The sequence below is a fragment of the Ornithodoros turicata genome, chromosome 8 (genome assembly GCF_037126465.1).
Source record: "Ornithodoros turicata isolate Travis chromosome 8, ASM3712646v1, whole genome shotgun sequence".
NCBI lineage: Eukaryota > Metazoa > Arthropoda > Arachnida > Ixodida > Argasidae > Ornithodoros > Ornithodoros turicata.
In genome coordinates, this window is record NC_088208.1 from 16,204,709 (window position 1) to 16,232,012 (window position 27,304).

The 27,304-nt window shown below is 45.9% G+C and overlaps 1 protein-coding gene across 3 annotated transcripts; it reads right to left on the minus strand.

The window, feature by feature from the left end:
- Positions 1–170: 170 nt before the first annotated feature.
- On the minus strand, positions 171–27,304 carry LOC135366535 (uncharacterized). 3 transcript variants are annotated; one of them, XM_064599268.1, is made up of 15 exons: positions 27,236–27,304; positions 7,224–7,326; positions 6,328–7,111; positions 6,125–6,215; positions 5,582–6,012; positions 5,027–5,469; positions 4,817–4,914; positions 4,472–4,574; positions 4,262–4,359; positions 3,916–4,019; positions 3,701–3,803; positions 3,145–3,588; positions 2,930–3,032; positions 603–705; positions 171–490 (listed from the first exon to the last, which is right to left on the minus strand). In XM_064599268.1, exons 6-12 carry the CDS (start codon positions 5,155–5,157, stop codon positions 3,518–3,520), a joined length of 708 nt encoding a protein of 235 aa, XP_064455338.1. In that variant the 5' UTR covers positions 5,158–5,469; positions 5,582–6,012; positions 6,125–6,215; positions 6,328–7,111; positions 7,224–7,326; positions 27,236–27,304; the 3' UTR covers positions 171–490; positions 603–705; positions 2,930–3,032; positions 3,145–3,517. The 3 variants fall into 3 exon arrangements, with proteins under 3 accessions (XP_064455338.1, XP_064455336.1, XP_064455337.1); XM_064599266.1 differs by having other exon boundaries at positions 603–2,817; XM_064599267.1 differs by lacking the exon at positions 27,236–27,304 and having other exon boundaries at positions 603–2,817; positions 7,224–7,554.

The window sequence follows — 27,304 nt, forward strand, 5'->3', positions numbered from 1 at the left end:
GTGGAAGATTTCGTGGGCGATTTCGTGGGAGGCTGTTGCAGAAGGAACATCTTGCCGTGAGGGAACATCTGCGAAAATTACCATACAGAAAGATTAGAAGAAACAGAAGAAAACATCAAGCAGAAAGAACATCTTGCCGTGAAGGAACATCTGTCAAGAAAAGCGCAATCTGCAGCATCCAACTAGCGTTATATAGCTTAGCGTTATAGCATCTGAAGCTGCAACAATCTACTCCAAAATACGACACAGGCGCCGACTCGCCTTAATGGCTACCGAGTACCGACTAAGCCACTGTGTCGTAGACGGTCCCAACGTGTTGGCATCGAAGTACTTGCCAACACGTCGGGATCGTTAAAAAAAAATGGAGTATCGCAGCATTACGAAAACACAACAGACGCTGCAAAAAGAATGAAATGACTTTGGTGGAAGATCTCGTGGGCAGTTTCGTGGAAGGCTGTTGCAGAACGAACATCTTGCCGTGAAGAAACATCTGCGAAAATGACCATACAGAAAGATTAGAAGGACAGAAGATCCATCAAGCAAGTATAAGAATGAAATGACTCTCGAACTTATGTGTTCCATGAAAGGCTCAATTCACTCACCAAGAATGCTGTAGGGAACTGTCAACTCCACTTTGGTGGAAGATTTCGTGGGCGATTTCGTGGGAGGCTGTTGCAGAAGGAACATCTTGCCGTGAGGGAACATCTGCGAAAATTACCATACAGAAAGATTAGAAGAAACAGAAGAAAACATCAAGCAGAAAGAACATCTTGCCGTGAAGGAACATCTGTCAAGAAAAGCGCAATCTGCAGCATCCAACTAGCGTTATATAGCTTAGCGTTATAGCATCTGAAGCTGCAACAATCTACTCCAAAATACGACACAGGCGCCGACTCGCCTTAATGGCTACCGAGTACCGACTAAGCCACTGTGTCGTAGACGGTCCCAACGTGTTGGCATCGAAGTACTTGCCAACACGTCGGGAACGTTAAAAAAAATTGGAGTATCGCAGCATTACAAAAACACAACAGAAGCTGCAAAAAGAATGAAATGACTTTGATGCAAGATCTCGTGGGCAGTTTCGTGGGAGGCTGTTGCAGAAGGAACAATTTGCCGTGAAAGAACAACTGTCAAGAAGCGCTATCTGCAGCATCCAACTAGCGTTATATAGCTTAGCGTTATAGCTTCTGAAGCTGCAACAATCTACTCCAAAATACGACACAGGCGCCGACTCGCCTTAATGGCTACCGAGTACCGACTAAGCCACTGTGTCGTAGACGGTCCCAACGTGTTGGCATCGAAGTACTTGCCAACACGTCGGGATCGTTAAAAAAAATGGAGTATCGCAGCATTACAAAAACGCAACAGAAGCTACAACAAGGATGAAATGACTTTGGTGGAAGATCTCGTGGGCAGTTTCGTGGGAGGCTGTTGCAGAAGGAACAATTTGCCGTGAAAGAACATCTGTCAAGAAGCGCTATCTGCAGCATCCAACTAGCGTTATATAGCTTAGCGTCATAGCTTCTCAAGCTGCAACAATCTACTCCAAAATACGACACAGGCGCCGACTCGCCTTAATGGCTACCGAGTACCGACTAAGCCACTGTGTCGTAGACGATCCCAACGTGTTGGCATCGAAGAACTTGCCAACACGTCGGGATGGTTAAAAAAAATTGGAGCATCGCAGCATTACAAAAACACAACAGAAGCTGCAAAAGGAATGAAATGACTTTGGTGGAAGATCTCGTGGGCGATTTCGTGGGAGGCTGTTGCAGAAGGAACAATTTGCCGTGAAAGAACATCTGTCAAGAAGCGCTATCTGCAGCATCCAACTAGCGTTATATAGCTTAGCGTTATAGCTTCTGAAGCTGCAACAATGTACTCCAAAATACGACACAGGCGCCGACTCGCCTTAATGGTTACCGAGTACCGATTACGCCACTGTGTCGTAGACGGTCCCAACGTGTTGGCATCGAAGTACTTGCCAACACGTCGGGATCGTTAAAAAAATTGGAGCATCGCAGCATTACAAAAACGCAACAGAAGCTACAACAAGGATGAAATGACTTTGGTGGAAGATCTCGTGGGCAGTTTCGTGGGAGGCTGTTGCAGAAGGAACATCTTGCCGTGAAGGAACATCTGTCAAGAAGCGCAATCTGCAGCATCCAACTAGCATTATATAGCTTAGCGTCATAGCTTCTGAAGCTGCAACAATCTACTCCAAAATACGACACAGGCGCCGACTCGCCTTAATGGCTACCGAGTACCGACTAAGCCACTGTGTCGTAGACGGTCCCAACGTGTCGGCATCGAAGTACTTGCCAACACGTCGGGATCGTTAAAAAAAATTGGAGTATCGCAGCATTACAAAAACGCAACAGAAGCTGCAACAAGAATGAAATGACTTTAGTGGAAGATCTCGTGGGCAGTTTCGTGGGAGGCTGTTGCAGAAGGAACATCTTGTCGTGAAGGAACATCTGTCAAGAAAAGCGCTATCTGCAGCATCCAACTAGCGTTATATAGCTTAGCCTAATAGCTTCTGAAGCTGCAACAATCTACTCCAAAATACGACACAGGCGCCGACTCGCCTTAATGGCTACCGAGTACCGACTAAGCCACTGTGTCGTAGACGGTTCCAACGTGTCGGCATCGAAGTACTTGCCAACACGTCGGGATCGTTAAAAAAAATTGGAGTATCGCAGCATTACAAAAACGCAACAGAAGCTGCAACAAGAATGAAATGACTTTAGTGGAAGATCTCGTGGGCAGTTTCGTGGGAGGCTGTTGCAGAAGGAACATCTTGCCGTGAAAGAACATCTGCGAAAATAACCATACAGAAAGATTAGAAGAACAGAAGATCCATCAAGCAAGAATAAGAATGAAATGACACTCGAACTTATGTGTTCCATGAAAGGCTCAATTCACTCACCAAGAATGCTGTAGGGAACTGTCAACTCCACTCTGGTGGAAGATTTCGTGGGCGATTTCGTGGGAGGCTGTTGCAGAAGGAACATCTTGCCGTGAAGAAACATCTGCGAAAATGACCATACAGAAAGATTAGAAGAACAGAAGATCCATCAAGCAAGAATAAGAATGAAATGACACTCGAACTTATGTGTTCCATGAAAGGCCCAATTCACTCACCAAGAATGCTGTAGGGAAACTGTCAACTCCACTTTGGTGGAAGATTTCGTGGGCGAATTCGTGGGAGGCTGTTGCAGAAGGAACATCTTGCCGTGAAGGAACATCTGTCAAGAAAAGCGCTATCTGCAGCATCCAACTAGCGTTATATAGCATAGCGTTATAGCATCTGAAGCTGCAACAATCTACTCCAAAATACAACACAGGCGCCGACCCGCCTTATTGGCTACCGAGTACCGACTAAGCCACTGTGTCGTAGACGATCCCAACGTGTTGGCATCGAAGTACTTGCCAACACGTCGGGATCGTTAAAAAAAATTGGAGTATCGCAGCATTACAAAAACGCAACAGAAGCTGCAACAAGAATGAAATGACTTTAGTGGAAGATCTCGTGGGCAGTTTCGTGGGAGGCTGTTGCAGAAGGAACATCTTGCCGTGAAGAAACATCTGCGAAAATAACCATACAGAAAGATTAGAAGAATAGAAGATCCATCAAGCAAGAATAAGAATGAAATGACACTCGAACTTATGTGTTCCATGAAAGGCTCAATTCACTCACCAAGAATGCTGTAGGGAACTGTCAACTCCACTTTGGTGGAAGATTTCGTGGGCGATTTCGTGGGAGGCTGTTGCAGAAGGAACATCTTGCCGTGAAGAAACATCTGCGAAAATGACCATACAGAAAGATTAGAAGAACAGAAGATCCATCAAGCAAGAATAAGAATGAAATGACACTCGAACTTATGTGTTCCATGAAAGGCTCAATTCACTCACCAAGAATGCTGTAGGGAAACTGTCAACTCCAGTTTGGTGGAAGATTTCGTGGGCGATTTCGTGGGAGGCTGTTGCAGAAGGAACATCTTGCCATGAAGGAACATCTGTCAAGAAAAGCGCTATCTGCAGCATCCAACTAGCGTTATATAGCTTAGCGTTATAGCTTCTGAAGCTGCAACAATCTGCTCCAAAATACGACACAGGCGCCGACTCGCCTTAATGGCTACCGAGTACCGACTAAGCCACTGTGTCGTAGACGGTCCCAACGTGTTGGCATCGAAGTACTTGCCAACACGTCGGGATCGTTAAAAAAAATTGGAGTATCGCAGCATTACAAAAACGCAACTGAATCTCCAACAAGAATGAAATGACTTTGATGCCAGATCTCGTGGGCAGATTTCTGGGAGGCTGTTGCAGAAGGAACATCTTGCCGTGAAAGAACATCTGCGAAAATAACCATACAGAAAGATTAGAAGAACAGAAGATCCATCAAGCAAGAATAAGAATGAAATGACACTCGAACTTATGTGTTCTATGAAAGGCTCAATTCACTCACCTAGAATGCTGTAGGGAACTGTCAACTCCACTTTTGTGGAAGATTTCGTGGGCGATTTCGTGGGAGGCTGTTGCAGAAGGAACATCTTGCCGTGAGGGAACATCTGTCAAGAAAAGCGCTATCTGCAGCATCCAACTAGGGTTATATAGCTTAGCGTTATAGCATCTGAAGCTGCAACAATCTACTCCAAAATACGACACAGGCGCCGACTCGCCTTAATGGCTACCGAGTACCGACTAAGCCACTGTGTCGTAGACGGTCCCAACGTGTTGGCATCGAAGTACTTGCCAACACGTCGGGATCGTTAAAAAAAATTGGAGTATCGCAGCATTACAAAAACGCAACTGAATCTCCAACAAGAATGAAATGACTTTGATGCCAGATCTCGTGGGCAGATTTCTGGGAGGCTGTTGCAGAAGGAACATCTTGCCGTGAAAGAACATCTGCGAAAATAACCATACAGAAAGATTAGAAGAACAGAAGATCCATCAAGCAAGAATAAGAATGAAATGACACTCGAACTTATGTGTTCTATGAAAGGCTCAATTCACTCACCTAGAATGCTGTAGGGAACTGTCAACTCCACTTTTGTGGAAGATTTCGTGGGCGATTTCGTGGGAGGCTGTTGCAGAAGGAACATCTTGCCGTGAGGGAACATCTGTCAAGAAAAGCGCTATCTGCAGCATCCAACTAGGGTTATATAGCTTAGCGTTATAGTATCTGAAGCTGCAACAATCTACTCCAAAATACGACACAGGCGCCGACTCGCCTTAATGGCTACCGAGTACCGACTAAGCCACTGTGTCGTAGACGGTCCCAACGTGCTGGCATCGAAGTACTTGCCAACACGTCGGGATCGTTAAAAAAAATTGGAGTATCGCAGCATTACAAAAGCACAACAGAAGCTGCAAAAAGAATGAAATGAATTTAGTGGAAGATCTCGTGGGCAGTTTCGTGGGAGGCTGTTTCAGAAGGAACATCTTGCCGTGAAGAAACACCTGCGAAAATGACCATACAGAAAGATTAGAAGAACAGAAGATCCATCAAGCAAGAATAAGAATGAAATGTCACTCGAACTTATGTGTTCCATGAAAGGCTCAATTCACTCACCAAGAATGCTGTAGGGAACTGTCAACTCCACTTTGGTGGAAGATTTCGTGGGAGGCTGTTGCAGAAGGAACATCTTGCCGTGAAGGAACATCTGTCAAGAAAAGCGCTATCTGCAGCATCCAACTAGCGTTATATAGCTTAGCGTTATAGCTTCTGAAGCTGCAACAATCTACTCCAAAATACGACACAGGCGCCGACTCGCCTTAATGGCTACTGAGTACCGACTAAGCCACTGTGTCGTAGACGGTCCCAGCGTGCTGGCATCGAAGTACTTGCCAACACGTCGGGATCGTTAAAAAAAATTGGAGTATCGCAGCATTACAAAAACACAACAGAAGCTGCAAAAAGAATGAAATGAATTTAGTGGAAGATCTCGTGGGCAGTTTCGTGGGAGGCTGTTTCAGAAGGAACATCTTGCCGTGAAGAAACACCTGCGAAAATGACCATACAGAAAGATTAGAAGAACAGAAGATCCATCAAGCAAGAATAAGAATGAAATGTCACTCGAACTTATGTGTTCCATGAAAGGCTCAATTCACTCACCAAGAATGCTGTAGGGAACTGTCAACTCCACTTTGGTGGAAGATTTCGTGGGAGGCTGTTGCAGAAGGAACATCTTGCCGTGAAGAAACATCTGCGAAAATGACCATACAGAAAGATTAGAAGAACAGAAGATCCATCAAGCAAGAATAAGAATGAAATGACACTCGAACTTATGTGTTCCATGAAAGGCTCAATTCACTCACCAAGAATGCTGTAGGGAAACTGTCAACTCCACTTTGGTGGAAGATTTCGTGGGCGATTTCGTGGGAGGCTGTTGCAGAAGGAACATCTTGCCGTGAAGGAACATCTGTCAAGAAAAGCGCTATCTGCAGCATCCAACTAGCGTTATATAGCTTAGCGTTATAGCTTCTGAAGCTGCAACAATCTACTCCAAAATACGACACAGGCGCCGACTCGCCTTAATGGCTACCGAGTACCGACTAAGCCACTGTGTCGTAGACGGTCCCAACGTGTCGTCATCGAAGTACTTGCCAACACGTCGGGATCGTTAAAAAAAATTGGAGTATCGCAGCATTACAAAAACGCAACAGAAGCTGCAACAAGAATGAAATGACTTTGGTGGAAGATCTCGTGGGCAGTTTCGTGGGAGGCTGTTGCAGAAGGAACATCTTGCCGTGGAAGAACATCTGTCAAGAAAAGCGCTATCTGCAGCATCCAACTAGCGTTATATAGCTTAGCCTAATAGCTTCTGAAGCTGCAACAATCTACTCCAAAATACGACACAGGCGCCGACTCGCCTTAATGGCTACCGAGTACCGACTAAGCCACTGTGTCGTAGACGGTCCCAACGTGTCGGCATCGAAGTACTTGCCAACACGTCGGGATCGTTAAAAAAAATTGGAGTATCGCAGCATTACAAAAACGCAACAGAAGCTGCAAAAAGAATGAAATGACTTTGGTGGAAGATCTCGTGGGCAGTTTCGTGGGAGGCTGTTGCAGAAGGAACATCTTGCCGTGAAGAAACATCTGCGAAAATGACCATACAGAAAGATTAGAAGAACAGAAGATCCATCAAGCAAGAATAAGAATGAAATGACACTCGAACTTATGTGTTCCATGAAAGGCTCAATTCACTCACCAAGAATGCTGTAGGGAACTGTCAACTCCACTTTGGTGGAAGATTTCGTGGGCGATTTCGTGGGAGGCTGTTGCAGAAGGAACATCTTGCCGTGAGGGAACATCTGCGAAAATTACCATACAGAAAGATTAGAAGAAACAGAAGAAAACATCAAGCAGAAAGAACATCTTGACGTGAAGGAACATCTGAAATGAAATGAAAATGGAAATGCAAGCGAGACTTAAAAACGCCACTCCTTCTCATCGTCTTTGGTGATCTTGAGTTTCAGTCTTAGTGCCGCCATTTTACGCGGACGTTGGTGATAAGGCTGCAACACGTCCATTCTTTGAACGGTGTAGCTCCAAGGCTATTTTAATGCAATGAGGGACAAAATAATAAATATAAAATAAAATGACGAAAATATAAGCAGATGGCGGAGCGTGTTGGCATAAATGCGCTTACAAAAAAGAAGACGAAAGAGGCTTCCCGGCAGTTAAATTGGCTAACGGCCATTGCTCTGAGGTGGCAGAAGAAGAAATTGGCGTCGACGCAGGCAAGATGGCGGACGACGTCCATGATGAACGAAACCTAAACGAAACCTTGGTACTTTACATAGAAATCATAAGGAGAGACTAGAAGCAAAGGCCTAAAGCCGGAGCCACACTGGTTATACATTATACACGAAGATCCCGTCGCACATGTATGACGAACGTTTATCACAAACATCCCCTAAATCCCACAAATGACCGTACAGTGCTGGTCACATATCTTATACAGCGGCAAAATATGTTTTAAAACACGTCTGTATAACCAGTGTGACCGTGTCGTCATACAAGAAAGCGCTCTGACTATGTTTGACAACATCTTGTCAAACACACGACGATGTATTTGGGCACTGCCGAGAAACGATGATGGACAAGTTGGATAAACGGGCGTATTCGCCACGACAGTTTTCGTTCGCACGAGTCAGTGTCAACGACATCGTGATGCGCGTGAGTTATTTTGCACGAGTCAGTTATAAGTTGGTGTCAGCGACATTGTGTTGCACATGTGTTAAAAATGGCGAGCTCTTTGCCTGCGCACATGGAGTATGGCATGGAGCATGAAACAATCGAAAATCAGCAAGTGCAGCCCCGTCTTCGTCGTCTTCGTACATTTTGAATAGCGATGTCGTCAAATGGAAAGTATATAAACTCCTAGGTTGGTTACTGTGACACTGACATGTGCCATACATCAGGGTTTAAGCCACTCCCACTGTTCCTCCGGTTAAGTTGTATAACCAGTGTGACCGATGTTTGAACAACACGTATTCGAGACGATGTATAATCATACAAGCGTTTGGATCAAGCTAATCAAACGATGTTGTCAACGATGTCTTCAAACGCGTGTGGCGTATATATAACGCTCGGTCACACTGGTTATACAAGAATTGCATAACCAGTGTGATCGAGCATTATACATACGCCACACGCGTTTGAAGACATGTTGTCATACATGTTTGGAGCACGTGTATAACCAGTGTGACTCCGGCCTAAGGAGGAAAATGGGCGAGAGCAAAGGAGTTGAACGGAGGGACTTCCCTCCTGAACGGCAAAGCGCGGGCTAAGCCATATTGTAGTAGCCAAAGCCGACCGGAATTGTATGAGCGCCAGATAACCAAGCCAATCCACAAAAAACAAAAATGGCAGCTGGTGCAGGTACGTATTCGTTTTTCTGCCTCCCGAATGTGCCTCTCCAAATATTGTACGCTGCAACGTCATGCTAGCCTTTTATGTCAGGCCTCGTATACCTGTTTCAACCGCAGGTTGTGCTAGCATAACAAATAATGTCTGTAAACGTGTACGCTGGGTAATTTCTTACAGGGATGGAACGTAAATACTCAAATTTTCAGTGCGTGTTACCGATATAACTTGGTCTGTGCAAGAAGTTTGATATTGTAAGCTACTCTGTCATATTGAAAAATGCATGAACGGTGGTCTGGGTTGATATATGACCTCCATTGAGCTCGGTATCCTTCTTCACTAAGCAGACACACAGACACAGGAAAATGGGAGGCCTTAAAGCTGATAGGTGCTGTCATAGTTGTAGCATAAATTTTGAGTAAACGTAGGACGCTTGGCGCCTAAATATTAAAGGAGAATTTGCACATGTAACGGACATGACTGGTTGAACTCGTTTATTGGTCTTGTCGTGACCTCCGCCTGACTGGTTCATGAAGAGCACTTGTTTTGTCAGCTTGCTCATGATGTAGGCCTTCTGGGATTTCTCTGTTATCTTGCGGGACAGTTCGTGCAGCCTCAACAGCAGTAACCGCTTCATGATCACTTTCACCACACTCAGAGAAAAATCTATACCTTTAGAGGTATAGATCGCCTGCTCAATAACTTAGCCCTTCTTAGGTATTATTTTATACCCTGCTTACAGGTATAAAAAAATAGTCCTCAACGAAGGGCTATATGTCATACCTTTAGGGGTACAGCTCTATACCCCTGTGCGAGTCTGCACGAGTGCCATCATGGTATTAAATCATAGGCATAGACATTTTTAGAGGAGGGAACTAGAAATATCACCTTTGGAGGGAAGACAAGTTTTTGACATACACACACGTACTACAAACACACGCAAACGCATATGGTTGTTAAGTAGAAAGCAAAGCTCGTGCACATTACTCCCCATGTAAAAAAAAACACGCAAAGATGGAGTTAAAAACTAAAGAAAAATTTCAAGGAGCAAGATCGCTCTGCGCAGTCATCAAGTCACGATATATCACGATGACAGACATTGACAGAGCAACAAATACTGATGTACCGATGGCGACTTGACAACGTGTGGAGCAGTTTTCTTCTGGTACGCAACTCTAAGGGTGAGGGCATCTAGATTCAACATTCCGGCAATGTAGATATCATACAGCCATAAACTAACCATGTGGATTCAGATAGTACTGTACTAATGTCTGTGTTTCTTAATCAAACATCCATTTAACTCAGCTGGTACCGTCACCAAAAACAAAATACTAATGATGTGATACAGCACGTTGCGGAAGTAAAGGTATAAAAAAGCCGTAAAGGTATAAAGAAACAGAAGGTATAGCAGCTTCATCTATACCGTGAAATGCATAACCTCGTGATCTATTCCTGGTACAGGATATAAACGCGTGTTGGTGAGGTATAAATATGGTACGTTAGCATTCCTTTATACCTCTTTAATACCCTTGAGAAGCGTTGGAGGTATAAATAGGAGATTTGTTCCTCTTCTATACCATCCAAAGGTATATATCTGAAGCAGAAGGTATAAAAGGGGTACAAGAACACATTATTATACCTTATTTATACCTTTGCAGTGAGATTATATGTTCGGGCTCAGAGCAGCAGTGGTCCAATAGATGTTCTTGATGTATGTAGTGGACTTTATGGTAGAGTTATGATACATTGTTCATGACAATGTGATTAACCAAAACAGACTTCTGCTCAATTCATTTTGACTTGAAGGAATTTCACCGCACGTATATGCATGTTGAGACTGTGTTTTCAAATCTGTTGCTTGCGCGCTCTCATTTTCACAATTTTTTAAATCCTAATTTCACAGGCTGTGGACAGTGCAGTCATCTGCTCTGGAATGACATGAATGTGGCACCATGCCTTGCAATAGGTGAAAGCGCTTCATCACCTTCAGAAGAAGGTATTGCCAGAGTTTGGAGCAAAGCATTAATAGTAAAGCTTTGTACCACAGTACAACTAAACAGTTTTCAGTATTTGCTTATTCATTGTAATACCTATTTCTTAGGTGCACTTTACTGTGTGCTACAGTAAACATTTAGTAACTGCAACAGCCAGTATCCAGCACTTCTTGTTTGAGCAAAGCAGTAATTCGACTAGTGGACTGCACTCTACAACAGAGTGAATATCCCTGTGCACCATGGTGGTGTTTGAGTTGACCATAAGTTTAAGCTAATGTGACGTTTGACTGAAAGAGCATTCACTGTATAATGCTTGAAATTGAGGTATTGATTTTGAACTTGCACGTTAGTTACACCTCAGTCATAGCTAGCTATTGCACATCTCTGACATTAGTACTTTTCTGGAACTGTTACTTACTTGTACTATAATAAAAATCTTGATTATTACTGCCTACTCCTGCAGGAGTTGACAAGATGTAATTATGTAAGTAAGTAAGAAAACAAATGTAAGTAATTATTTTCTTGACAGGCATTTCAGGCTGTCAAGCTTTCATAACAGGCTGTCCTGTTATTCAAAGGCCATACCACTTTTTGCATATGAAATAAATTGTAATGTACCACATCTTGTTCGAGTGTCATTCCTGCATATTTCATGGACAAGTGTAGAATGAACATCATGGGCCCCCGACCAGTTGCAAACGCTGCCAATACCCCGAAAGTGTGTATTGAACTCTCTGCATCACAGAATGAAATTAATATACTACCGTGCTGCTGTCCTGTTTCCAGGAGAAAATAGTGGGGATAGCACCTGGCTTCAGCCATTTCTTGTTGTGGCTAAAGTAAAAGCATGAGGGCTCGAAGTGTTTGGAACATATCCTTTGAGTCTGAGAAGGGTGAAAAGACTGCTCAGATACACTTTGAAACCACTGTCTCAAAAGTATGGGGTCATGGTGGGGAAACCTGTAATATTGACAGAAGTACGACCTATGGCACCTCAACAATTCCCATCGCCTATGAATAGAAATGATGATTTGATTATTTCTATGTCTCCAATAAAGGTGTTAGGGAATGTTAGTGAATAATGACACTCAGTTGTGGAAAGATACTCCAGATCTGGCAGAATGTCTTGTGTGACACCTTGGAAGCGCGCATGACATGGGCATGATTTGTGCCGCAAGCACAAACACAATTCGGGAAGCAAAACTCCAGATACAGTGCGGCAAGATTCCCACGTCCACCAGCCAACACCAAACACCTTATTACAAATGAAGAAATGCTGACATGACAACAATAATGAGAATAGTGGGTATTGCCGGTGTATATTGAAGAACAATATTCACCACGATCCTGCGGCCTGGGAAGCTTCCTTGTACTGGCTTCAAAACTGTAATCCCCATCTCCAGGAAGCAGGCCATTACATTAAAAAGAAAGAAAGTCATAGCCCCGAAGAATTCTCGGCGAGCTTGTGCTGTGAGGTACCACCTCTTCCCCGGGGGCGCCGAGCCCATAAGTCATTCCAATTCACATTATGTAATCTTTCTGCTGTCTTTGCTATTCCAGTGACACTCCCCTTTTCATATGTTGTCTTTTCAATGTGTATTAATTGCGTAAAAAGAAAAGAAAACAAGTCGTCGCACCCAAAAGTTTAACGTAAGAGTGACGGGCATAGAAATCATGAGGAATCATCCTTATGATTTCTCTGGTGTCAGGGCCACATGTCTTTAGCGGGATGACGCCGAAATAAATCATGTAAAAATAAAACTTTCAAAAATAAATCTCTTAAAGATCAAACTTGCAAAATAAACTCTTCAATATAAATCATGAGAAAATCCACGCTGTCGAAATAAACTACGAAAAACAAAATTTGAAAAATAAACGCTTCGAAATAAATCTTTGAAAATCCACCGTCCCTGATTGGTGGACAGCCGTCGGCTCTACGTCCGCCGCGAAAAATAGTGCACTCCTCGCGCTTGGGGCTAGCCAGGGCTAGAACTGTGAACGAGGATTTCGCTACACCAGGAAGTAGGTTGTCTGTCTGTTTGTGGCCCGTGGCCAGTGTTACCAATTTACTGGGGGGGGGGGGATGTTTTCTGATCTGGCGGCTGAGGATTCTTTTCTTTTTTTTTTTCGTGTATCCTGGCCGGCTTTATCTCTCTCTCTCTCTCTCTCTCTTTCTTTTTCGTGTATGTGCGCACTTTCTGAGCCTTTCTTTTACCAGTGCGAATGACCGTCGTCGCGCAGTCCGCCCACAACACCGCCCTAGCCTTCTTCTCCCCCCCGCCCCTTTTCCGTAAGCCTATTCGCCTCGTTCACAGCTCAAGGGTCAAGAGTGCGTCTCCTGTATTCATACGCGCATCGTCCTCATCACTTTACAACTGGATATTCCGAAATCCTAAGTTATTTGAAGAAAAGTAATTGATAACACTACAAACATGAGTAAGAAACATCATAATAGCATGTTCCGCCGAAAAGAACATCGTGTCGCCCATAAACTTTCATACGGAACATTACGTTCCTAAGCCTAACCATGATTTATTTTAACCGCGTTTATTTTGAGGGCGTGTATTTTTAGGCGGTTTATTTCAGAAAAGGATTTTTTCGGGATTTTGAAGGATGGAATTTTAAGCGTGGATTTTTTAATGTTTTATTTTAAAAGATATATTTCGGAGTACAGCCGTCTTTAGCGACGACAGAATGCACCTGAGGCGGTATGTTTGTTTGTGCGCTTACGAGGCTCTCCCGGGAGAGACAAATATTTTTCGGCTCTGGCGGCAGTCCCAGAAAGGAGGGACCGCCAGAATTACCATCCCCATGGGTCAAACCAGTCTTTCAATCGTTTTATTACTCCGTCGGAGTTTCCCCTAATCCACATGTTCTAATGTTCTAGTCAAGGATGTCTGGTCAGTGTCAATTTGATGAACGCCACGTAGGCTGCGCAAAGAACGTCGGGAATTGTTCTCTACTTCCGTCGTGGCGCCGGTGCCGTTTTTATTATGATTTCGTTGTGATTGCCGTGTTCAACTGGCCTAACACTGAAAGACAGAACGTATTACTTTCGGTTAGATGTCGATAGCGGAGCATTAGTTGAAACCGACTTTCGAGAAACTAGTACGTGGATGTACATCTGCAGCGTAAAATTACAGTAGCCTGGGATTTTCTTGTCCTTTTCCTTTTTTCTCTCTGTCACCAAGTTCCCGCTTCACTGTCTCTGTTGTCGTCGCCATTTTGGGTGGCGGTAAGGTGTCATGGCGACCCCCGTGGTAAAAAGCAAACCAATCAGAGGCGCGGAACTGTGATTGACAGGTCGCGCGTCTTTTGGGGGCTCCTCCCGATGGCCAGACTCCCTTTTAATATACTGTTCCGCTTGGTCTTTCAGTGGATCGGTTGCGGTGGGCTTGGTCTCCGACTTAGTCAACTGAAGCCCATGCTGCAGTCGCTGCATGTGTTCCAGTCTCGCAGTCGTATTATGTGTTCTTTCATTCACAGCAAGCACGCGGGCAGTAATCACGTGGTATGTTTTAGATTTCGTGGACTTCCTCTGAAGTCTGGGAAATGAAACTGGCGTCGTGCATACAACTCAAGTAGCGAATGCTCAAGTCATACTGAGTCGTGCTTGTGAGCATAACCTTGAGCTTAAATTTCAGAGCACGGCAATGCCCCATACTTCTTTCATCCGTTGTTTCTAACGTCTCTGCATGTTCTGCTTTCCAGCACTCTACGACAGTTTGCCTCTGCGCATGGGCGAGGGTAAAGTTTGGAGAAACCACGTGACCAAGTGTCTGTCCAGTCAGAAAAAGTAACAATAAAGGAGTATTCGCAGTCCGACACGGTTCTCTGCATGTGCTTCACCATGGGATACCCCCGTTTTCAGCAGGGGACGGATGAGGTCACTCCATGGCAATATAGCAGAGAGGGAAAGTGGGGAGCTGCGTAGACAGATGGCCTGCTTGCCCTGACTAACCTGACTTCATCCGTAGAAAACACGCAGATGATAGGTGCGGCCCTATGCGGCCCTCCATGCAAATGCAGTACTGAGCCGTTAAGACCTCGTTCGAGATTATATTTGCATCCTATCTTAGCGGGACGTCCGCCAGAAAATTAAAAATTTACGTGGGAGTCTCGTGGGCGACGCCACATTTCGCCCTCGTGGTTGTGAAGGCCACCTCCGTGTCGTTCGCTTTCCTTCTGGTCAGGGCAACATCGACACCGCGTTAGTGCGCCTTTGAGGCTTCGACAGCAGTGTTTCTTCGAGAGGAATAGTAGGCTGTATTTTTCCGAGCTGAGGCGTTCGTGTAGGGCGCTACGCACTCTATAGTCCACCTAACTCGAGCCCATAGAGATTGGGATGTGCTGGGTTCGAATCCTTCAACCGGCTGTACTATTTGAAGTGTTTCCTGGTTTCTCAGGCTTATTTTTCTGGAGGTTGTCGCCACAGTTCCCCCCTAAAGTCTACCCAAGACGCATATACTAACCCTTCTCTTTCGCTCCCACTGCTTCCTGCTGTCCTTTTGTTTGTTCACGTCTGTACGCCATTTGTTCACGCACCCCATTTGTCACGCACCCCATTTGTTCACGTCTGTACGCCACTTACAGCCGCAGTTGCTCCGTGGCACTTACACGGAGTACAAAAAAAAAAACTTTCAAATAGAGTACTTGCGCACTCATGAACTAGACTTCAATCATATCGTAATAATTTTGGACTTGTTCATTCTTTCCATCCAAATTTGTGAGGCCACAATCCCCGTATTATTTTTAATTCAAGGAAAGTCCTATCCTAGGTAGAATTTATAAAGCACACCTAATACTGATGCTGAATTAGTGGCTCTACGGTTCAGAACATGGAACTCAACGTGAAACTGGCGCATGCATACCACCATAACATCAATAAATTTTCAACAGGAGTTCAAAACACCACTGGCTAAGACACTACGTCAGTGTATATTATGGTTTCAAGAAACGTTAAACTTGTGCCAAGACTATTGAGAAACCCGAAATACCCGAACGCTGCAGAAAAGCCTTGGTCTTTTCAAAGAGACAGTACAGCGGACATAAAGTGTACAAGTCATAGGCAGTACCTAGTTAGGTTGCAATTACCGTATTTTCACGCGTATTAGCCGCGGCTTACGCGCGATTTTTTTTTCTCACGGGCGCCCTGCGGCTTATCCACCGGTGCGGCTTATCTGATGACTATTTTTTCCTGGTATTTTCCCCATACGCCGATTCTAACGAAAGGGTCGACAGTGTCTCTGGAACAGCACTGCCCTGCCGATGCACGAACAGTGCGTAACAGGGACGGGTCCACATTCGAGTAGATTAATCTTCCTGGTGCATTCCCCCAAGCAGCTTTTGGTGACAGTGATTCACGTCTTCTGGAAGATCACGGACCCATCAGTCCACGAAAAACACCCGACAAGGGCCCGATCTTGGTAGAACTAGAGAACTGACCTCCTCTGTTGTACACTGTGCCGATCCCGGAGTATGGACCACAGGGTTTATGGCCTTCTCTATGGTCTCCTTTGTCGCACAAATCAGTCGTCTCGTATTGCCCGCGGCTTATCTGCGGGTGCGGCTTATCTGCCAGAAAAGTTTCAAAACGTCCCAAAAAACGCGTCCTGCGGCTTATCTGCGGTGCGGCTTATCTGCCAGAAAAGTTTCAAAACGTCCCAAAAAACGCGTCCTGCGGCTTATCTGCGGTGCGGCTTATACGCGTGAAATTACGGTAGCTAGGTTGCAATTAAATAGACCCATTGACACACCACTCCCCCTACAAATTGTACCGAAGTCAAGGAATGCGATGCCGATCGCGGGAATGTGATAAACGTAATCGTTTATCTATCTGCCTATATATCTCTCTATACCGCGTCGCTCGATGAAACCCAGCCTGGAAATCCCACATGTCACGTCATATCGCCCTTTAAACTGCGTATTTTCGCTAAGCGTCCAAGTTTGCACAGCTACACAGGATGCCGTTATCAGGGCTAATCTGGAGCATAGCTTACGAACATTCACAGAGTTTTGCATAGCACCATTGTTCGCTAAACACCAGATAAAATAAACTGATAGGGTGGTAGGGTAGCTGTATAGGGTGATTTCACGACTAGGCAGGCAGGGTGGTCCGGTCGACTTCTCAGATTTTTTCGTTGCAATATATACTGAAGCCTAGCCCTGGCGATGAAACTCCCCATTCCTTACGTTAAAAATAAAGTTGTTGTTGTTCTTCTAATTGGTATAATGTTCAACTATCAAGAAGCATAATGTTCCGTCACCAACATAAACCACGCACGCACAATCAGGGGTCGGAACCGTTATGTTTTTCCGGTCCGGTTCGGGTTGAGTTCCGCGGCAGTGCAAAATATCGGTTGGAACCTGCTTGAACCGGTTCAAGAAAGTGAAATTTGAGCAGATTGCCATGGGATAAAAGCAAAAACACATCCTTACGATTCTCAAACAACGCAAATGTACTTTTGTTGTTGTTGCCCACACAGCAGCGGTTCACAGCAACACTGCGTATTACAGATCTACATTTCAGGTGCAACTTATACGGTACTATACTGTGCTCTCTATGTTCGCTCATCCTATACACGCGGTTACATCCTGCTAGGGACTGGCCGTTATTTTACACAGACCAAAAATGAAACGACAAAAATTGCGTACAAGGAAGCATACAACTTCCAAAAGGACGACCTCAAAACTAAGACTGCTGAATGAACGCAATAGATGCGATCAATGATCATCATGAGCAGCAGCAAATACCTCGCGCACTTGGGTTGCAGTTTTGTTGTGTTCAGTTTCGGTTTCGAATTTATTTGGCAACGCGGCTCACTTCGCTGTGTAAATCGTAGTTCCGACGTCTCACAACGCACATTACGTCTGAACCGTTTCGCGAAACGGTAAGCGCCTAATTTTATTTCGGTTCAGTTCCGGTTGAGTTCAACGCGAGAGAAAAAAAAAAGGTTTGGTTCAGTTTCGGTTCTGCGAAAAATACGGATTTTTAGCGGTTTGGGTTGAGTTTCGGTTCCGGTTCCCGTGCGCAATAGCAATAAAGACGTCGCAACACCGTCGACGTATGTCTCTGACGTAACGTAACGTAATTCATATAGCGGCCGTGCGTTGTTGTGATTTGTTTGTACAGCCTCCTTCTTACTTGGGATGGGTTCCAGGGCTTGGGAACTACTTGCGGCAGCGGATTTTGACTTTGCACACCACTTACCCCACGTGACCGAGGCGCCAATCCCCGATTAGGGATTTTGAAACGTAAATCTTTCAAGGTATATTTTTGACAGTATATTTCTTAACGTTTATTGTTCAACGGAGATTTTCGAGCGATTATTTGCTTTAACGGAGATTTGTAACCGTATACTTTAGGCGACATATTTTTGACAGTATATTTCTCACGGTTTATTTTTAAACGGTTATTTTTGACGAGTTCAATGAGCATACACCCGATAGTGGAAGGCTATACTTTCCTCCATGCACTTTTGGAGATTTTTGCCGTGAAGACTTCACGATCGCCATCACTTGTTCATCCCGCTTTGTCACACATGTGAGGGCTGTATTCCAGGAACGGGATGGAGGTGTCCCCATTCCCAGTATGACCTTCGTCAAACTACAGCGCAATAAAACGCTACCACGGCTTCGACATCGCGCTATACATGTAACGGAGGTTACTTTTCAGTTTCCACAGCGGAACCTCGACCACTTCTGAAGCGAATTTTCTTTTGTTATTTTTATTTTTTTTTTCAGTACGCTATGTGAGCTTGTCATGAACAGCATGTGTGAGGAATATGAAGCCCGTCACGAATGGGTGGATATGGAAAATACGCTACCGCGAAGTTGCGCGTCTTTGTCTTACCACCTTCACTAAACGCGCGTTAGGAAGTACGTCCGAGATTTTCCAACAACGTCTTTTATGCGATTAGAAAGTACTTTTAAACACGAACAGAACGATGTCACTTATGTTAACTTCCTGGTATTCGCAGAAAAGCAGTTACGCGCAGTAAAAGTGCGATTTTTTTTTAAATGGGACGACTTAACAATTCTTTTATCTAGACACCTGCAAAACCTAAAACCTCAAGGATAGAGCATATAGCACGGCAGCACATATGCAATAAGTGTGGAAAAAATTAACGGCATAGCCTTAATGGTTACGAAGATACGATGCCAGAAAATTGCGAGGAAGCTCAGCGCTCAAAGCAGTCATTCTTGAAAAAAAAAAAAAAGATTTTTTTTTAATTTGAAGGGCGATTAAAGTGATTCATGCGGCGGAAATGCGTTAGCATTAGATACATTCTCTTATGTATTTTTTGCGTTTACATGCGACCCACCTCCCATTCACTACACTATCCACCGCTATCCACCCCTAACTATATCTCTTAACTATTTCTAACTATACCACTAATAACACAGTCACAACAGCGGCGCAAGCCTTCTTTCTCCCCGGCAGGTTGCCCCTTCGCCGCGCTGCCGGAGACAGGTGCGCATGCGCAACACGCGGGTATGAGAGGGGGAAGGGAGGAGAAAGTTTGACTCATTCACATCACTCACTGACTCACATCACATCATCATCATCATCATCATCATCATCATCATCATCAATGTAGTATCGAAGTTACCTGTGGCGCGAGTTTGTTGTTACACTTCGCAGAAAGCTATACAGGACAGAAGAACAAAGACAGCTATCTACGACTGATATCTATTTACCTACATTGCTGTGAAGCACCATTGCCCATTGGAAGTCTTATCACCCCCCAGGTATTCTCCCACGATAACCCCCATCAGCTGCTCCACTGTCGGCATCACTTTCATCATCGGGTAGTGCTCGGGCCTGTGTCTTCCTACTTTCTACACAAGTCATTGAATAGGTTAACCAGCTGTAGGACTCGAACTCACATCTTCTGAATTTGTGTGTTGTCCTTTTTCTGTGTTCCAGCCCCAGAACATCAATTTCGATCAGGTTTCTACATATGCGTTGGTAGAGGATCGCCCCTGTGCGAAGAATCTCCCCGATTATCATAATAAAATAACGCTGTTGTTGTGCAACCCGTGTCGGAGTCCGATCTTCAACTTGTCGTCATCCCGAGCTCTTGCGTGAGCACACCAAAGCGGCCAACGCGACTTTGGATGGCGTGAAATTTAAATATAGCGATAACGATCGCTATTTTAAAGTTCAAGATCCAAGCCGTGGTCTGATACCCAACAACAACAACAACAACAACTAAATCATGACTATGGCCTGGGGTGATTCACCGCTTGAGAGCAGTACCCTACCCCATTACACGAGAAGCATGAGATGTGAAATATGAAAATGAAGTTATGTGCAAGTACAACTCGAACTCCCGTCGTCTGGTTGCGCAACGCTATACGTCGCACAAAAGGAAGATGCACATGAAAGAAGCCAATGGTCCTTGAGATGCAGGGGTGGACCCTACAGCGTCTGGAGCAAGCCGGTAGCCAAGAGGAACTCCAAGAACATCAGAAGTCCTCGACGGTGTTGGACATGGCTCTGACATGGGCCAAGAATTGCAGCCAGGTTGAACGTCTGTCGGCTAGCACCCAAGGCACACACTGAGATCGCACATGTGTGGCATATGTGGGATCTCCGTGCCTATTATCATTCCAAGCAATCGCACGTGAAATGAGTACGTTTCTTTTGTTCCTGATGGAGGTTGAAGCTGAGAATAAGTAAATGCGTGTATTTTCCAACACGGGACACGAACCGCACCTGGCGAGAAGAAAGTTTAGGAGCTGACGAGGAAAGGAAGTGGCCCGGACTAAGGCAAGGGGACGCATCCCCTCCTAAAAGCCTTCATCTCTACGCGAGCGCGCATTTAGCTCTTGCTGCTTGTGTCGCGTGGACTTCTCATACTTTATGACCCAACACAGTCATTTCGAGGTAGCGGAATTCATGGGAAATAGCGTACCTATTGGTATTAACGTTGTACTAACGTATTAACGTTATTGGTATTACCTATTGGTACACTCTAAGAAAAAAAGGAGTAAAACGGGGAGTAATTGCAGCTTCTACTCCCCTAGTCTGCAATTACTCCCCATTTTGGTCCCCTAACACAACATTTAGTCCCGACATTTACTCCCCAGGACTGCAAATTGTCACTAAACTTCGCGAATGGTCTCCTGAATGCAAAAGTCTACGTAAATATGTGCCCTTGGTCAATTTGAACGACATAAGGCTGTATAACTCAGACAACGTAGCAATTTTCCAGCCACACAGAGTCAGAAACAGTTAGCGCATCTTTCTTCGCAAATTGTGCCCTAGTATGGCGCAAGATTTTATATCACTCGATTTATCACGGTTGACGGTTTGCTTCAAAGTATTTTCATGCATGTGCACCAATTGTGTACCTGGGACTCTTACAACAGCGCGTGAAATGCGGTCTTCACTCTGTGACATTCATTTACTCCCGTCCATTTACTCCCGAAAGGGACTATTTTTTGTGGCAATGCAATTACTCCCCAAAAGGAGTAAAAGTACTCCTTTTTTTCTTAGAGTGTATTAACACCAGGAGCCTCATTACAGCAATCAGAGGGGAATGCTCAAAGGCTGTAAACGAACTCAGAGGTCACCTTATGAAAACATTTATTTTCTCGCTCATATGTGCCTCATCCAGTGTCGCTATTTCTAATTCAAGCATTCCACTCCCTGCCATCCGAAATAATGATAGGAGGTATCTCGCAGTGGACACATGCTGGAGAAGGAGCCTTCCTGAACTGAAATGCTTCCAGTCGTTCGAGCACGTCGCTGGCACGTTTTTATCTTTTCGGACGGGAAGAAGCGTCTGCTCTATCATTCAGCCATGGAGAAGAACACTACGATAAGCGTGGACGCGCGACCGAAGGCGGGCCGAGACAGCGCGTTCTCTCTCTCTCTCTTTTAATTGTTATGATTATGATGGTCTCGTCACACGTTATCCTTTCCCATTTCGGAGCCAATCAAATCTTCCTTACCTCCTGAAGCGAAATTCTGTACCCTGGGGCGCACGGAGCACATCGTGCACTGTGATGAGGGCCACTGGTGCATTTAGTCGGTGGTGATGGTGGTGGCAGTGAAAGGGGTCGCTGTAGTCAGGGGCATTAAAAAAACAAGCAGGGTCTACCTGCTGAATGAGTCCAGTAGGTGAAATAAGAGTTCAAATGAACGTACACTCTAAACACAGATGGTGATGGTGGCGGTGAAAGACCTCGCCGCTGCCGGCTTCACAGAGGTGGGCAACGTCACGACTAACGCCATCGGGGAATGTGCGTCCTGGGCCGACTTATAAGGAAACTGTGCGCCATATGTCTGAAAGCGTCTGAGGAAAACCCTCTAAAAACAGGGGGGGGGGCGAAATAGCTTGCCGTTGTTGGCCGCACACGAGTGGGCATCGTCACGATTATAGAAGAAAAAAAAGAAAGAAAAGGAAAGGAAGAAGAAAGGTGAGCGATTCGAGGTTGGTGTGGGCATAATGAATGACACTGATGAGACTGAAGTACGCTGTGCATGAGAAGTGGGCTAGAGGGGTCTTTGCACGAGGCCCGCTTCCTGGAGAAAAGTCACGAGAATTGCGAGTCTTGGTAATTCGTTCTGCATCAGAACCATCATAAGGACCTTCGGGGAACAGGAAGTCCGACAATATGTTAGACCTGGAATGTGCAAGGTGGGTTTCCCGCATGGTGTGGTATGCGCGGTATTCTGTCAGGATATGTTCGACGGTTTCCGGATGATGACAGTGTCCGCAGCTGGCGTCTTCCCTGCGGGGCCGATCTTGAACAGTTGCGAGTTGGTGAATGCGGATCCTATATGCAGCCTATGGAGCATTGTCTGTATGACACGGGCCGGAATTGGTAAAGAAGGCCTGCAGCTGAGGTGTGCTGAGGATGCTAGGTGGTCCGGTCGTTCTGTAGCCCCAGTCTTTCGTAGGTCGTAGGTCGTTCTGTAGCCCCAGTCCAGCCAAAAACGTTTCTGAGATCCTTTCTGGTTTCTGAAATCCTCAAATCTGCACACGACTGCCCCTTCGGAGGCCACCTCGGCAGGAAAAAAAGAAAGAAAAAAAACTTCGGAGAAGCTTAAACACAGATTCTTTTGGATCGGCATGAAGTCCAGTGTCTCCGACTGATGTTCATCGTGTCTGAAATGCTGCTCACGGAAACCGCCACCCGTAACACCTCGTGCTCCTCTGGTCACCCAGTCTTCTATAGCGCTCCCTTTCAACGAGTCGCAGGAAATATTCTTGGCACACTGCCTCTGACAGAACACGGACACCGGTATACTGGTCGTTTCGGACTACTTCACCAGATGGGTAGAAGCGTTTCCGAACCCCCCCCCCCCCCATAGCACACAGACGTTATCGCCACCTGCCTCATCGAGAACTTATCCTCACGCTTTGGCCTGCCCTTCTCGCGCCATTCCGGCCAAGGGCGGACGTTCGAAAGTGCTCTCTTCAAAGACACGCGTGAGATCCTCGGTATCACGAAAACAAGAATGACGGCCTATCACCCACAATCGGATTGTCTGGTGGAACGGTTCAACCGCACCTTACTAAGTATGCTCAGCGCTTATATTGACGAACATCAACGCGAATGGGACACTTTCACTCCGCACTATATCTTGTTTGGAGGAGAAGCTGTGCTACCCACTGGACACCCTTGTCGATACGTTCCATCACGTTTGTCCCATTTAACCCAACCACCTCCGGGATATTACTCGAGCCCTGCAGGCCGAAAGGGAAGCCGCTATGTCCAATGATACCAGAAGCAAAGCGCGGCAAAAACGGAATTATGACTCCACTGCTGACAACGGTGAATACAACGAAGGCGACATCGTTATGCTGCATTGCCCACCAGCTGTGCGTCGAGGACACTCGTCGAAGCTCCGAATTCCCTGGCAAGGGCCCTATACCATAATCAAAAAACTGCCCAACAACGTCTACCTTATACAACGCCGGGAGCATAGGCGAAAACGTCCCATCGTTGATCACAATCGCCACAAGCGGTTTTCTGGTATACTTTCCCAAGGGAGTTCGACGCCTTCTTCCGACCCTACAGATCCCGATCCCTTCCGACCCTTCTTCCGACCCTACAGGGTACACCTGTGGAGGCGTGTGAAGCAGGAAGCACGTGGAAAATGGAAGGCGTTGTGACGACTATTTTGGCTACGGAGGTAGTGTTCAGGATTAACGGGTCCTCGCCCCAGATATCAGTTCGGACCTGTTCATTGACTTGCCCGCTGACTCCGACACACAGCAAACACTACCTCAAGGGGACAACGACACGATCCCTTCAAGCCCTACCTCTTCAGATTGTGTCGAACTCGACACCCATCTACCGCGTCGGATCAGACCGTGGATCCCTCCAGCAATGCTTCACACTCTCGTGGTTCAAGGGAGGTTTCCCCAGATCGCACCGGCACAGTACCCGACGCTCCGTCTGATCGTCAGTCTGGCGCCATGCAGTTGCGCCCTCGCGGACAGTTACGACAGGGTCAACGATATGAGGCAAATTCCTGTGTGATACCCTTCGCGGGAACACCTCTCTTCAGGGGGAACAGTGTAGCGGCCCCTAGTTGCGGAATGGGCGTGATGAACATCGCGCGGACGGTGAGACATATGTTTCGTGACTCGGCGCTCGCGCTAGCTTCGAAAACGGGCTGGACACCGTGTTCCGACGACGAATAAATCCCTACGTTTTTCGGACTGAAGGGCTCGAGTAATATCGCGGAGGTGGCTGGGTTGAGTGGGACAAACGGTGATGAAACGTATCGACAAGGGTGTCCACTGGTAGCAGAGCTTCTTGTCCAAACAAGAGATAGTGCGGAGTGAAACCCGTGGAATCATGTCTGCTGCGAGTATGCGCATTGCCAACGGAGAACATCTAGCAGACAGTGCATCGCGGAGCTTCGCGTAGGATTTTTTTCTCCGCCGGTGTGAGATGGTCATAAATCCGTTGAGCACGTCCTCGAAGGCGAATGGGGAGGAATAGTAACTTTCGCTCGTCGGTCCAAGAATTAGCTGCAGCACAGGCGGAGAAGTGCTTTTCCCAGGAATCGAAGGCCCCATCTGGAGAATCTGTGTCGGGTAGAAGAAATTGCTGAAGTTCTGACAAGTTTTCAGCTGCCCATGTCACGAAGACGAAATCCCACTGCTTCCACCAAAATGTAGTAGCCGAAAAACGTACGGGTTTATACGTCGTCGGAACAAGATGTCCAGTCCGTTTTCTAGCGGTATAGCGCTGAGTCACGAAGCATATGTCCCACCGTCCTCGCGATGTTCATCACGCCCATTCCGCAACTAGGGGCGCTACAGTTCGTTCCCTCTGATGCCGGCATAAGACGGCATCCATTGGAAAGTAAGATCTCCTCCGATTAGCTTATGCCGGGCACACGACCTTCTTAAACAGCTGGCTAGGATGCTACCGCACATGGAGTTCATCACGTTACACAGGGCACTTCTCGAGTCCGTAAGTAAAACGGCCTTAACTATTCCTGTCATTTAGACCGCAGAAGCTGCGTGTAGAAGAACCAGGAGTTCGGCAGTTGTAGATGATATCGGTTAACGAGCTGATCTCCCTTGCCAGGACACGCTCATTGAAGGGATGTATACGCACTGGTAGCGCTTCTGGCACGGCCGTCAATGGAGTCATCTGTGAACACCAGAGTATGCGAGTGATATAGATGTCAGATAGCAGGTTTTATGCCGGGATTCTGGTCACCAGGGGGCTGGACTCACTTTTCTTCCGAAAACCTGGGATGTGAAGCGTTGTAGCGGGCACGAACCCACGGCATGGCGGTGAAGGGCACACACATCCCTAGGGCGCATGGCTGGTCTGTTCGCACCACCTCTCTCGCCAACACTGTGGCCCCACCTCGATTCCCAGAACTAAAAACAGATGGTGGTGGTGGCGGTGGTGATGGCGAAAGGGCTCGCAGTAAAACGGGGGGGGGGGGGGGGTAAAGACAGGGGGGCAGGATTGGCTCGCCATTGTTGGCCACACAGAAGTGGGCGCCGTCACGACTATAGCAAAAAAACAAACAAACAAAAAACAGACGGATGGAAGATGAAGGTTCAAGATGCGTACAGGGTGCGTGAGTTCGTCGGGGAGAGCAAAGTATTAGAGGGGTCATTGAGCAAGACCCGCCTTCTGCAGAAAGAGAACAAGGTTGTGGTGAGAACTTCACCATATAATAGCACGCTCTTTGGAACACTTATGCAGTTCCAAAAAAAGGCGTACGCCCCGCGCTTGCCACAAATCTAAAGGTATCATTCTGTGCAATGGTTGGTCTTCACCGTGCTATGAGGTGAAAGTTCTGTTTTTAGTTTGTACATTCATTTGAACTCTTATATTTCATCTACTGGACTCATTCATCAGGTGGACCATACTTGTTATTTTTTGTCTCTCTGTTTCTTAATGCCTCTTGAGGTTTGTCTTTCTACTTTCTTTTCTATTGACGAGTTCTGGAGTAGCTTGACCTGATCATTCGATCAGTGGTGGTACTGACAATGCATGGGAACGAGTATTTTTTCTTCTTCTTAAAGGAGGTAAGAACTCCTATCTGCAGGTATTTAGTTACGGGGGTAATGGCGTTCTTCTACGCTTCGTAATTCTATTTACAATTCATTGTTCAAGACTTTACCTTTATAACGTGTGCAGCGTTAATAAAAAAACGCACTTTTTTCGGACACAGGCGAGTCGACGTACCGTCATCCAGGTACCTCTATCCATTGCTACGTCATTTGAAGAACTGTAGCACCCAATCAGACGCCAACGCGGAGGTACACATAACGTTCTGCTCTGCACTTTTCAAAATGAACTTCACCACATAGCACGCTCCTAGCCAACCATCATTCCGAATGGCAACGCTCTCGTCCCTGATTTCTTGAAGACGGGAGGCGGAGTCCATTTCGTAGCCGTACATAATGTTACCTAATGGGCTCCGACTCTCGTTATCAACAAATCATGGGCAAGAACGATGCCATTCGGGATGATGGTTGGCTAGGAACGTGCTATATGTGATGAAGCTACGGACCTATCGGATTCATCTATACAAAAGGTGTCGCAGCCACCAAGTTAAAATCGCCGTTTGGAGCCGACACAGTCGGCGGGCTAGCTTGGTAGCGTTCATAGCTCCTTTAATTTTGCCTAATTTGTTGAAAGAATTCTGGAACATAAAAAATTCTTACACGAGTTTTTGAGCACTTGAAAAAAACATAATTGACTACAGTTGCGGCGTCTGCCCTGTCAGCGTGCGTCGTTTTTACGCTCACACTAGTGTATTGATCATAGCAACTGTTGTTTCCCGGGCGCTAGCCAAAAAAAAAAAAAAAAAAAGAAGAAGAAGAAGAAGACTGGTATGCAGTATGGTGCTCACCATATATGCAGCTCACCATGCATGCTCACCATATATGCAGCACGTTGATCACATGCCAACCTCGCCTCT

Coding starts and splice junctions, on each gene's coding strand:
- LOC135366535 (XM_064599268.1), bottom strand. CDS start 5,157: ATGCTGCAGATAGCGCTTTTCTTGACAGATGTTCCCTCACGGCAAGAT. Junction 4,575..4,816: donor TCATTCTTGTTGGAGATTCA/GTTGCGTTTTTG, acceptor TTTTCTTGACAG/ATGTTCCCTCACGGCAAGAT. Junction 3,589..3,700: donor AGTTCCCTACAGCATTCTTG/GTGAGTGAATTG, acceptor TTATTTTCGCAG/ATGTTTCTTCACGGCAAGAT.